The following is a 14,364-nucleotide window of genomic DNA, read 5'->3' as shown; positions in this document are numbered from 1 at the left end:
CAGTTATATATATATATATATGTGTGTGTGTGTGTGTGTGTGTGTGTGTGTGTGTGTGTGTGTACATGTGTAACACTTTCTGCAAACGGGGGAATATATATATATATATATATATATAAAATATAAATAGTTAATTATTAAAATAAATTATAAGATAAATGACGCCATCTGCTGTAGTGATTTTAAACAAAAAAATGATTTGACGAATTTTTAATGTTGCCAGCAGGTGGCGACATAGTTCATTCATTACTTTGTTTCTGTTGGTGCTGCCGGAGTTCTTTGTCACCCATACACAGAAGAACATCAAAACATCTTGGATAAAGACAGAAAACTGCACAAACTGTCTCTAAATAACAGCTAATGAAAGGTCAATCTAATTAAAAAAACAGGACTGAGACATGATATAATGTGCTGCTAATTTAAATTGTCTGATCGGAATGTAAAAAAAAATGCTTTATTTTATAACAAAAATAGCATGTTGTGGCAAATAACAAAATAACTGAAATAATTTGTAAAACACCTTAAAAGAGCTGAAAAAAGTAAAGAGACTTTAATGCTGATTATTCCACAAATGTAACTACAGCAATTCATGTACTCAGCATTTTGTGTGGTGAAGGTTAGGCTAAGGCTTACGTTAACATTTTTAGGGTACAAAATTCATTTTTTCCCCAATCCTTTTGGCATTAATATTGGAACCTTTAAAAAACTTTAGACACAAAACTCATGACTAGCTAATGACCAAAATGCACTTTAAAAAAAAATATATATACTTTTTCCAATTGCTTGCATTTAGCAGTAATACAGCTGTTCCAAATATAACAACTGTTGCATTACTAGTTATATATATATATATATAAAAAAAAAAAAAGACAAACAAAAGTTACATCAACACCAACATAGTTGCTGTAGATGCTGAATTTTTTTGTAGGCCCTAAACAAGTTAGCATTTCCAGTTCCATCGTCCTGAATTCAATGGGTTTTTGGTTAAACGCCTGAAAGTTTCAAGATATTTTCACGGTTTATTCTACGACATAAAATACATCAAGTAATGATTTTTTAAAAAGTTTTTACTTGTCTTAAAAAGTGGCTGATAACAAGTGGCTAAGTACAGAGGTTGTTAGGAGATATTATTATATATATATATCGGGTTGGGAAGTCGTGGCCTAATAGTTAGAGAGTCGGACTCGTAACCAAAAGGTTGTGGGTTCAAGTCTCATACCGGCAGGGATTGTAGATTGTAGTGTATGTACAGTGCTCTCTCCCACCTTCAATACTGTGGTGCCTTTGAGCAATGCAACGAACCCCCAACTGCTCCCCGGGTGCCGCAGCATAGATGGCTGCCCACTGCTCTGTGTGTGCACTTTGGATGGGATATATGCAGAGCACTAATTTCTAATATGGGTCACCATACTTGGCCACATGTCATGTCACTTTTAAACGTCATCACTCTGTCTGAACCAGAAAACGAATCTACTCAAAACTAGTCTGCTTTTACAGCCTTGTTCCATTTATAAGCATGCTCTTGCAAAGTATTCTAACTCCAAATTTCAGGGAATTTTTTTTTTAAATAAAGACCGAAAGAGCTTTTGGAAACTTACGTTGTGATGTAGTTTATTTATAATGTAGCCTACGTTTTCTTTTTTTACTTCTGGTGATTGCAATTAGGCTTTAAAATTCATAAATGTTGTGTTCATGTTTGATGATTATCATGATAAAAAAAAAAATTGAAGCAAACTTTTGTTGGTCACAGAGCTTATTTTCTTCAATAATCCAAAAACCAGTGTAAAAAAATCCTGCAGGGGTTTTGTTCTGTCATTTTATTGGGTTATTTGTATTATTTCTTACCAATGTGCTTGGCAGTTTTTGTGCAGCTCGTCTGCTGAGTCAATTTGACTGACAATACAAATGATGAACCCCTCACACATCTACCTATTATTACTGTAGCAACTGAAAACATCTGTAGTCTCACTTATGGTCTTATTACACCATTGTAACGAGTGGCTGTAGTCTCATTATTCTGTTTTTTGTTTACATGCACATTGTCTGCTTGAAGTGCTAGCATTCGACAAACACAGCATACACTCAGATCTACACATATGAATGAAACCCTGTCTGTAGTATTCTCTCTAGTGTTTTTATAGTGATGTATTGACATGTAGGACTATAATAAAAAGTGTATCACATATTTTGTACAACAAAATTTAATAATAGTATGACCAATTACACGGTGAAACTACTGGTCTCTTGCGTGTAGGTCATCTAAATTATTGTTCCTATGATACTTCATGAGTTATTTGAACCAATAATTCTGCAAGTATGAGGTTTCTGATGTGAATGCACAATGCATCATTTTGAACACTGGACAGCCTATGTTAGAAGTGAAGGTTTTGTTTTGAAAAAAAGACATCATGGTTCTAAAATTAGTGCCAAAGTGATTGTAAAATAAATAAAAATCATATGTACAAGCAGACACTGAATAACTACAAAATAGTGACTACAAACTTTAGAACCATTAGACACCTTCACTGATGAACTTTATATCTTCAGTTAACCTGTTGTTGGTTTATATCATCAAAATGATGTATCGTCTCAGGAACATGGCAACTTAAAAACTGAGAATATAAATCTCTTTCATGTCTCAACCAAATCAAACTTAAGCTTATGCCCTTGTGATAACAGATGACTTAACATATGTGACCCTGGACCAAAAAAAAACAGTCATATATGTCAATTTTTCGAAATTGAGATTTATAAATCAGCTGAAAGCTGAATAAATAAGCTTTCCATTGATGTATGGTTTGTTAGGATACAATTATTTGAAAATCTGGAATCTGAGGCTGCAAAAAAATCTAAATATTGAGAAAATCGCCTTTACATTTGTCCAAATGAATTCTTAGCAATGCATATTACTAATCAAAAATTAAGTTTTTAATATATTTACAGTAGGAAATGTACAGAATATCTTCATGGAACATGATCTTAATATCCTAATGATTTTTGGCATAAAAGAAAAATCAATCATTTTGACCCATACAATGTATTTTTGGCTATTGCTACAAATATACCCCAGCGACTTAAGATTTCAGGGTCACATATGTTCTCATTTCTAAGCTCTTGCGTGACTGAAAACCTAAACTACTAGAGTCTGATTAATTTTGTCTAATCTTGTCTTATTCATGTTTCCGTGCATAAAACATGATATTATTGCTCTATAATTCAATATTGCAGTGCTTTTTTTTCTGGAGCTTCCCATCACTGCACATTTTGAGCGCTCCTTTGCGTGACACCCTCATTAGGATTTTCTTGGCGTCAGGTCTTGTGGTTTCTATTATTTGAGCTACTAAAGTGAATCAGGTGTATTTGTTGTCCATAATGACCTCTAGCGGACGCACAAAATACTGCATGTGATTTATTGCTGCCAAATGAACTTGGACCTGTAATTCTGCCAGTTTGATCAAATTTACAAACTAAAACCGTTCAAAATAAAGTAACAACTATATAGACATTTTAAAAACCTAAAAATGACAAAAACACAGTTACTATAATTTTAACATCTAATTCCAAATATTAAAAAACTTCAATAGTACATCAATGATCCTAAAAAAAACACTGTTTCATTATTTCCGAGATCCGCCAGATCTGTTATGTTTTTACAAAATATAAATGATTTGAAACATTTTTTTATTGGTACAAAATGCCATTTTATTGAGTTCATCACACACGTTCGTTCCAACCTGATTGCCATTTTGCTAAGATATAACATGATATAACAGTAAAGACAGCAACAGCTATTAAAAACAAAACAAATCAAACATAATGAATCAGACAACATTTGTCAACATCAGAATCACACCACAGTTGACTTAAACCAAGAAATAAACTCTTCTTTGTAATTTGACAGACCCCTGCTTGCCCTGAGTGTAATCTATGGGGTTATATTTTGAGCTGTTTTATGAGTAATAATATATAGTGAAATGTTGTAATTTTTTCTTCCAAGATCACTTTTGATCTCATCTAACAGATGCTAGTATACCATATTATTACGCTCTGCACACATTCACGTCTGCATACACTAAGGGTAAAAGCACAACGGTGAAATTTCAAAAGGTCTATATGATGACACTTTAAATGGATATTAATCTATTTTTTGCTCTCCTCCCTCTATTGTTATCACTTACATCTCCTCAAAGAAAAGAAAAAATGGTTTAGTTCTGGAACACTTAGATATGGAACTCACAACAAACAAACAAAAAAAAGATAGCTACAAACACACCCCAAATCACTTCTTACCAACCATGAAGATTATTCAAATAATTTCTAAATTACTCTCCCTTCATATGCAGAATCCGCCCCTTCAGTTTATAAAGTGACATCATTACATGATCACATAAGAGGTCCATTCATGTTTAACAAACAATCACTAAAAAAACCAACCTTCAGAAATGCTCTCATTTGAAAAGAAGCCCCTTTTCCATTCATAAAGTCAACATTTAAAGGGGATGCCTTGATATGTCTATTTAATCTATGGATATAATCGAATAGTTCCATTTAGCGGAGTCATTTATTGCTCCCAAAAAATGAGGCAGCTTCCTGTTAGCTTCAGGAACCGAACTACTGAACTACAAATCATGACGTTTAGAGGCATCCTGTCCAAATAATCACATCAAATAAGGAAAGGAAACAAACAAAAGCAAACTCACCCACCCTAAGTTACACAAAAAAAATCATCTATCCATAGACACTATAAGTAAATATAGTCTTTAGCTACTGACCACTCAGACCAGTCTTTTTCAGCGCAAAGGTGAAAATAGACTTTTACAGCTAAAAATCGTTTTTTCGCTCTCCAAATATTAGGTATATAACCCCTCCCTAGGATTTATATAGTAAGAAATTCCATAAGATCTACAAAATATCCATCTTTAAAAAATAGTTCTGCTTCTTTAAATATTTAGAATACATTCATGACTATTGGTAGTGCCTTTATGAACGGTGGCAGGGCTGCTGTGTTCCCTCTGTCGTCACTGGGTCAGTATCTAGTTTGGTATTCATGGTGCCATCTGTTGAAGTCATTGTAGAACAGAACAATGCTACCAGACGCCATTCCAGTGATGATGCATCTGCACAGCAGTGAAGAGGACAAAGAGAGGGAGACAGAAAAGTGTCCGATAAATATTAGACTGATATTTTGACTGCAGAGTTCATTTATGGGAGAGCAAAGACAGCTGTAACATTTTGGTTTCTGCTTATTCCAGATTTTTATTTTTTTTAATTTATATTTATTTTTATTTAGACCTTTTGTCTCAAACATCTTTAATATGTCAGCAGTCATTACTCATGCCAGTTACACAACATAATCAAGTCTGATATAAAAACTAGAAGTAAATGAAATACTAGACTCATCCTCAGACTACAGTACATGTACAGATACAACAATCCAGACCAATACTTTGTATTTCATTTAATTACATTTTTTATATTATATTTTTACTGGATCCTTTTCTGGAAGAAGTAAATGGAAAGTTTTTTTAAATTCTTTTCTAATGTAGCAAATGAGACCAGAAACAACTCAAAAACATACACTGCCATTCAAAAGTTTGGGATCAGTAAGATTTTTGTTTTAAAAGAAATTAAAAAAGTTCCCACAAACATATTAAGCAGCACAACTGTTTTCAACGTTGATAATAACAATAAATGTTTCTTCAGCACAAAGTCATATGCGAATGATTTCTGAAGGGTCATGTGACCAATCTGAAGACTAGTGTAATGGCTGCGTTGCCATCACAGGAATGCATCTGATTTTTCAATGTATTAAAACATGGAAACAGTTGTTTTACATTTTAATAATATTCACAATATTACCGTTTTTACTGTAGTTTTGATGCAGCTTAGGCGAGCATAAGACTTTTTTTCAAAAACAATAAATTATATTACACAGTCTAACTCTACTTTTGAACAGTAGTTTATGTATGTTTTGAAGAAACTTGTCTATTTCGAATGAATTCACATCTGTGGCCATTGCTAGAAATGTGTGTTATTTTGCTAAGAACTACTGGATTGAATTGTGTATTTATAAAATGTTACAATTATACCTGCTCTTCCCTATGTCAAAACGGAGATATTGTTATTTATATCTTTTTATAATTAGTCTAGAAAAGGGACAAGAACTTAGTTGGTGTCTTCATGTATGCTACCTTTGGTCATGTGACATAGCCATCGAGCGTATTCCAGCATCACATCCTGGGTAAGCGAAGAGCTGTTTGAGATCATGGATCTGCAACACGCTGAGAACTCCTGCATCTCCTCCACACAGCAGATACTGTCCATCTTTACTTAGCAGCATCGCCTGGAGCAAAAAACAAACAAACATGATATTCATTGTGTAAACAGAAGACTTTTGTAGCACATACGGTCAGTATTTTCTGCTTTTCATTTTTTCAAGTCAAAGCCGTGGGTTCATGTAATTTTAGATGAAATAGAAGTCATACAAAAACGAATGAAAGATTTTGGCTTCACAGTAAATATACAGTAAAGCCTATCAGTCATAATATCATTTAAAATCTTATTAAAAGTAATTAACCACTCAAAAGGACCCCCGACCTTTTAGCGGCCTTTCATGTTTCTCCATGATAAATAATACTGATAAGAATTTGATTTAAACATGCTTTTTTGTCTTGCCCTTGGCTCAGTGAATAAGCTCTTTGTAGCGAGTGATGAACGTCTGGAGCGTCCGGCTAACCGGTGATTACAGGGGTTTATTGACACCCCTGTGGACCTTAGAGTGAGTGTGTCCTGCCAGTGGCTGCCTCATCCAATCAAAAACCCCACAAGCCCCTTTCTTTCCCAGCATGCACGGGGCCAACCTGGCGAACAGTTTGTTTCTTAAACCGCTGTAGTGGTGGTATCCTGCGGCGAAGGGCAGACAGAGTATGAGATTTATTCTGTTCATCTGGTTTTCCTGTGTGCACATGGGCTGTGTAACACTTTAGAGGTCCCACGAGAAACACAGATAATATAGAACAGCAAACACACTGGGCTCTTTCTTTCACTACACGCACACACACACCTCCACACTCTTGTGGGAGAAGATGCTGTAATGACAGTGTGTTTGCAAAGTGGCTGTTAAGTGTAATTAATTAGATTTAATATATAAACTTGACAAATTGCATTAACCGGTTATTTTCCTTTAGAGGGTTTTGATGTATCATTTATAATTCAGATCCTAAAACAGGTGATGCTTACAGCAGAATCTAGAATGGAACGGAGAACTTTGGCTTCCTGTAGGGGAGACTGGGGTTAGTTGTCACAAGGGCTATATTTTAGGACCTATTAGGTTTTGACTTAAAAGTCCATTTACAAAAATGCTTGTTTTCTCTAGCAACGATTTGTATATTGATTTAAATGACCTAGTTCAAAACCCTTTTAAATTCAGTTTAACGTTGTTCTTTAGTATTTTTTCATAAATGTGAGGGTGGAATATCATGTTTTACATAAATTACATAGATTTTGTATGTCTTATGTTTTTATTAATAACAATAAAGTATTATTATAACTACTACTATTGCATGTTACCTTTTCACTGCGGTTTCACAAACAGTTTTGTGTTTTATAATGATTTTATAGTTTTTTTCTTCTTTTTCTGTAAAACTATTAATTAGCCTGTAATAAGTTAAATACAAATATGTTGCAGAAGGCAGCTTTTTATTTTATATAATTTCACCTTTTCAAAAAATAAAAAAAAAATAAAAAGTATTCTTCTTAATTACTGCTACCTTCTTATTGTGGTTTCATGAACAGTTTTGTTTCATAATGATTTTATTGTTCATAATTATTTCATTGTTATAAAAAGATGGAGCAATTAATAAAACACAATGTTCTAAACTCGACCATGGTCATGTAAGCTACAAAAGCTACAAAATAAATGATCAAACTTTCCTGCTCGCACACTCTCCTCATTCCCCACTACCACAGTCATGAGTGAAATCGCTATGAGCTATGAGTGAAATAGCCAGTATCAATCACAGAGACTGCTCTGCTAGATCACTGTCCAGCAGACTTCAGACAGTTACAGCAGCTGGGATTTGAGTGCATTTGCGTGCATGTGATCTCTTTTGATTTGTTTTGGATATATCTGAGATGTGTGTAATTAGGGTTCAGGTTACACTGTGGCAAACCCCCGAGCACTTTACTTCAGTTGTGGTATAAAGCAGAAGCTTGCGACAAACATATGAGATCAAAATCACACAGAAGGGAAGCATCACCGGAGACTGTCACAACTCTGTCTCCTTTAATGACAGGCAAAGAATCAAGTGATTCTTCAACGTTTTTCATCCAAGTGAGTGTCCAAAAGTGCTTAATATGAATAATCTCAAACTCTCAAATTGACTCAAACTCCACCCTGTGACTCATTCTGTGACTAAATGATATGGTTTGGTCATTGCTTCAACATGAATTAAGTCTTCTGTTCGAATGTGTCTTATTACTTCAAAGATGTCTGAGAAAATATATCAGTACATAATCCAGCATTCATGGTGGTCCCTCTGGACCAGGTCTGGAAAAGGGTCTGTGAGAAGCAGAGATGCCCAGGTTGCAGAACAGGTTCGGTCAGAATCATAAATCAGTGGTCTCCTCCCAAGGCTGCCATTCCAGAATCCTCCAAGATGGCTGCCGTGACTCAGATATCTGACTTACAGTCATGCCGTGATTTTAAACAACAGGGTTGGTTGTGTTGGATGATGCCCCACTGTTTTTTTCTCCTGATCTGCTGATCTGTCTTGTGTTAGGTCAGGACATGTCTGGCACGAGTAAAGACTGGATTTATGAAGACTTTAATGTACTCCATTGCGTATGTGCCGAAGGCTCGGGAAACGTCTGCTAAAATGGTTACTAACAGACAGACACTCAGTTGTGGGCTCCAGAGAGTCATTCATGTATTATTTCTACTTGTCCAAATTAATGTTCTGTCAGACCATCAGCATGAAGACTCACTTTCTCAGCAACAAACTGTCCCAGCAAACCACACACTAAACCGCACACACCCTCTTCTCCACAAACACACACACTGTCACAAAGATGACACTTCATCTGGCATTAGAGGAGCTTACAGTTGTGTGTCTGTGTGTATGCTGATGTTAAAAATGGTAATGAGAATTTGAGGACTTGGAAATGAGCAATGACTGATCATAAATACATATTTTTGTAACATGATTTTTTGTTGTTGCTACTTTTCATGTGGATCATATGTGTAAACTAGAATGTGCCAAAAGCACCCTTGCTTTTGATTTTGAGATTGGTTACTGTGACAATTTTGCAGTAATATTGGTTAGGTGGAGACAGTGTTCAAATTAAGGGTATTATTTTGTTGTAGTAAATAATAACTTAATAAATAAATTTTAGATTTAGGCTGCAATCACATTACAATGCTCTAGGCTAGGGCTTCTGTTTTTAATAAATAATACATCGCAAATAAGACACAAGAAACAATCAAAATGAAAAAAAAAAAAAGATCTACTCCACTTTCCCAAATTTGAAGTCTGTCCAAAATTTAAAGAATGCTCTAGGCTAGGGCTTCTGTTTTTAATAAATAATACATCGCAAATAAGACACAAGAAACAATCAAAATGAAAAAAAAAAAAGATCTACTCCACTTTCCCAAATTTGAAGTCTGTCCAAAATTTAAATTTGTGATGTTTAGAACCTCTACTGGTTCCACCACTTCATTGTACAGTTCAGCTTTAAACAAATTAGAATTTTTGTACGCAGCGGAATGTGAAATTAGCATGAGCTTGTGTTTCCAGTCTCCTGTGTGTGAGATGAATGGAAGTCAATGGAGTCTAGCGTGCCTGCGGCTTTATTTGAATGTGAACCCTTTCAAAATTACTTACATCTGATTTACATCAATTATACCAAAAATTGTGTTGGCTTTGAACAAGGACAATAATCAATTAAATCCTCTAGAAAATCACTACCGTTCAAAAGTTTAGGCCAGGGTCTATACAATTTTTCAATGTTTTTGAAAGAGGTTTTTTGTGCTGATCAAGGCTGGATTTATTTGATCGATTGATCAATCGTCAAGTGATATTGTAAGATAATATTACATTTTAAAATAAAAGTTTTGAATTTTTATATATATTTTGAGATGTCATTTATTTCTGTGATTAGAAAGCTGAATCTACATTACTTCAGTCTCACATGATCCTTCATGCTGATTTGATAAATGCTGAAAAAGGTTGTTACGTAATAGTTTTTGGGGAAACAATGATACCTTTATTCAGGATTATCTGATAAATAGAATAGCATTTATGTTTTAAAGCTTTAAAAAAAAATATATATATTTATTTAAAATAGAAATTTGAAGGCAAATATGTTTACTGTCTTTACTGTCAATTTTGATCAATTTATTGCATCCTTGGTGAATAAAAGTATTAATTTCTTTAACACTAGAACTACCGGAATTCTATAACTACTAGAATGGCCATAGCGGTCATTCTAACCGTTCATACTAGACTGAACTGAATGCCATTTTTGTCATATCATATTTACATTCGAAGCTTCTTTTGAGGTTTTACAATGAAGCTTTTAATGTCTGTCGTCATATTTTATGATGTCATCACCCTAAAAAATAATTTTTTTTTTGTAATATTTAATTATAAGAGCTACGTTCGTGTCCGGCTATTTGAAAGTCTAAATGCCAACAAATATGAACTGAAGAAGAATATTTCTGTAGATAAAACATTTTGTGAATTTCGGAAGTGATTACATACATCTTTTTTCAATACATTTTTACTTTTGTACTTTACAACGCTCTGGAGTTATTGGAAATGCTTGGATCACATGAATCGGAAACAATTCTTTGCCGCCACCACTGGAATCGTGATCAATGAATAAATGGATCTGTTATGATAGTATAGGTAATAATAAACATCAAAACAAACAAACAAAAAAGCCTAATTAGTTTGTTTTATTTCACAATATCAGTCTTGTCTGGGCTAAAATTAGGCTATACGCATTAGCTATAGCATTACACTAGCATAAAATAATAATAGCAATTATTATTATTATTATGGCTATTTTGTCAAAACATTGAAGTAGGCTATTATTGATAACAGCCAGCTATAGTCTTCCAGCCTACCTGGAACCGTGGCAGATTGAATGACAGCACTTGTCGAATTGGAGGTGTCCACCCGGTTTTTTACGAACGGGAATTTTACAATAGAATATAAAAACAACTAGAACAAAATTTGCTAGGCAACAGTGACGTGCATCTTCAACTGCGGGAAAAAGTCACAAAAGCAGAAATTATACGCCGTCTGTAATGCGAACGGTCAATTTGACCGCTTTGGCCATTCAAGGTAGAAATACTCAGAACTCTTTTGTGTTTTAATAAAATAATAATGCTATATAAAATATACAGATATTTAGGAAAAGTCAGGGTATTATAGTTATATGGGTTTTATTTCAACAAAGTTATTACATTTCAAAATTTGAAAACGGTCAAAATGACTGCCTTGGTAGTTCTAGTGTTAAAAGCCTAAACTTTTGAATGGTAGTGTACAACGATCACTGCTGATTTATCTTTGTTCATAATACTAAATATTAGTACAGAAATGTACAAAATAATTCCAGGATCAGCATTCTGAAAAATGACGCAAGCTGATCCTGCATTATGTCATATTAGTTGAATATTAAGTGTGTTAAAGAGCATCTTCTCTGTCACTGCAGACTCTGCTGTTTATTGAAAACAAATGGAACCTGGACACAATGAGGAAACTAATCAAGCTCGGAGCGGCAGAGAGCAGAGGAGCGCGTAACAGAGCTGGCCTGTTAAATGGGATGCAGGTGTGGGTATGTGTGTGCAGGACAGAGAGCGAGAGGGGCAGACACAGAGCTCTGTGAATTTTCCCAGGCCCAGAGGAAAGAGAAAGTGATGGAGCAGGAACGGTGGAAAGAGAGCTGGCCGATTTTAGGAGCTCTGCCCGCCAATGATAAATGTGTCCTCTAATGCAGGAGGCCTTGCCGCTGGCCATACCGCTCTCTTGCTCACTCTCATACATACATGCAAGTTGAGTGGCATTTCGTAGCCCTGCAGATCAAAGGACAGATCTGGACCCTTAGGGTTCAGAAGCCAAAAGAAAGAGAGATGGAGAGAGGAAAGAAGGAGGCCCGTAGGCAGATCATGCCAGCATTTAATCACACTCCAGACAGCTGACATGATAAAACACAGAGTATGAGAAAATAAATGGAAAGAGAGTAAGAAAAGGGGGGACAAATGGACATGCAAAAGCTGCCCAACCCTTTCCCCTTGCTTACTATTCACAAATAATTATACAGAGGGGAGTTCATGCTCATGTTTACCTTGATGTCTTCCACCTCCATATGTCCCAACAGTTTTCCATTGATGCTGAACACACAGAAGTGGCCCTTGTCATAATAAATGACACAGTGACCCTCGGTGGAGGACAGAACCAAACGTGGTCGCACACAGCCGTCTGGACCCTCCAGAGTCCTCAACAGGTCACCGTTCATAGAGTGGACAAGACATGGACCCTCTATTGTCAAACACATACAGACACATGAGGGTCAAATCAGACAGAATTATATTGTGCTGCTGCACTTACTTGTTCATGTGTTATTTGTGACGTAAAATGGTCTGTTGATTCTAACATTTTCATATTTCTTTAGCCTCTGACATGTTTATTATTTCCAGGCCAAAAAACATCTTATCCAGGACGCCATGTTTAGGGTAAGATATCTCAAGAATTATTATTGCTAGCCTCATAGGAATCGGTAAATACACTTTTTTCCCCTCACAAATAGCTCAAATAGTTAAGGGTCTACTAAGCGCCAAAGTATTTTCATAACTGGCCCCAAAAGTTGGAAGAAAGTGAAAAATCTAGAGATGTGTTAATTACACTAATAAAAACATCAAATATTTTAATAAAAGTGTTTAGATCTAAAAAACATAAGCTATTTTACAAGTCTCTGTCATGATTAAAATATGAAATATTAACATTCAAGAATGGCAAGACAATTTGTTCATTTTAAAGAACTCATTTGATAATGCTGACTATGTAGGGCAGTTTTGTAAATGTACATTTATATGTGTACTGTTCTCATGCAAAAAGACAAGTTTGACCCAGTAAGCAAAACCAATCATACACATTTAATCAACAACAAACACAAATAAATGAAATGTAAAATGAATACAAATACAATTTTCATAGCAATAAATTTTTTTTTAAAAATACATCAAATGAATGAACCAACTAATTATATGATCATTGTTAATGCATGAGTGTGTATTTACCTCTGCAGCCACTAATGACCAGTCCCAGCTCTGCACACACACTTGCACACGTGACTTCACAATCATGACCCGTCAGAATTGCCCGGGGAGTCACAAATTCTGCTGGAGACACACACACACACACACACACACACACAAAGAGTTGATGATCAAAGACAGTAAATACAATAGAAACAAGAACAAAATAATAATCACAATCACTACATTACACCATAAATTACATAACAATTGCATTTGCGTATTTAACACTGCTGTCAATTTCAGTTTAAATTTGTTTTTTTATTTGTTTTGTACTCTGTTATAATTTAATTAGAGTGTGTAATCACTGCAATCAGACACTCCCAACTGTTACAGTGTGTGTACACTTCTGCCATCCATGTGTCCTTCTGTAATCAGTCTAATGAGCTCTGCTAGTATTCGTGTGTGCTTTCTGTCAATATCACTCAGACAAAAACACCTGTCTCTCTCAAAGTGTGAACAGTTAAGGTAATGTCAAAAATAACAGTTAACAAACTAATGAATTCTCTTTCTATCTAGACACAAAGTCGTCAAACACACATTTAATTGTCTTAATCCAGCTGGCCTCTCTCTGTCTCTTTCTCAGACACACACACACACACACACACACACTCACACTCACACTCACACTCACACTCTCTCTCTCTCAGCGTAGATGTATAGGTTTCATTAGGTGGCAAACTTCCTAAATGTCTCAGCTTTGAGTTATACCCTACAACTCTGGGGATTAAAGCCTGATGTCGGATTGTGCCCTGAAAAGATCAATAAAACTGATATATTGGTGTATCGTTTAACCTCCCCGTCATCGGCCACCATTTGGTTCGCATTAGGACAACATCTGATTACAATCTAATACCTATATACTGCATACTATTTATCTGTACAGAAAATGCACACTAGAGAGTATCATTTACTCATAAGAGAAAGATGGAGAGAAAATGAATACATAAACGCAAGACAATTCTAGAAAAAAAATGCAGTAATATCTGTAACTGAAACAGCGTCAGACTGAATTAGTTTTAAAAATCAGGGTTCATGAAAAT

At 35.0% G+C, this 14,364-nt stretch overlaps 1 protein-coding gene across 1 annotated transcript in view; it reads right to left on the bottom strand.

The window, feature by feature from the left end:
• Positions 1-3,691: 3,691 nt before the first annotated feature.
• The window catches only part of LOC107600653 (lipopolysaccharide-responsive and beige-like anchor protein), a 312,032-nt gene continuing 301,359 nt past the window's right edge, over positions 3,692-14,364 (bottom strand). Inside the window, exons 56-59 of the mRNA XM_016292600.1 lie at positions 13,304-13,402; positions 12,352-12,545; positions 6,192-6,343; positions 3,692-5,117 (exon numbers count right to left, since the gene is read on the bottom strand). Coding sequence (XP_016148086.1) covers positions 5,027-5,117; positions 6,192-6,343; positions 12,352-12,545; positions 13,304-13,402 — 536 coding nt within the window. The 3' untranslated portion in view covers positions 3,692-5,026. The remainder of the gene's footprint in view (positions 5,118-6,191; positions 6,344-12,351; positions 12,546-13,303; positions 13,403-14,364) is intronic.

This window comes from Sinocyclocheilus grahami, unplaced genomic scaffold (assembly GCF_001515645.1).
Source record: "Sinocyclocheilus grahami isolate Dianchi unplaced genomic scaffold, SAMN03320097.WGS_v1.1 scaffold288.1, whole genome shotgun sequence".
Taxonomy (NCBI): domain Eukaryota; kingdom Metazoa; phylum Chordata; class Actinopteri; order Cypriniformes; family Cyprinidae; genus Sinocyclocheilus; species Sinocyclocheilus grahami.
This window is presented reverse-complemented; position numbering and strand designations above follow the sequence as displayed.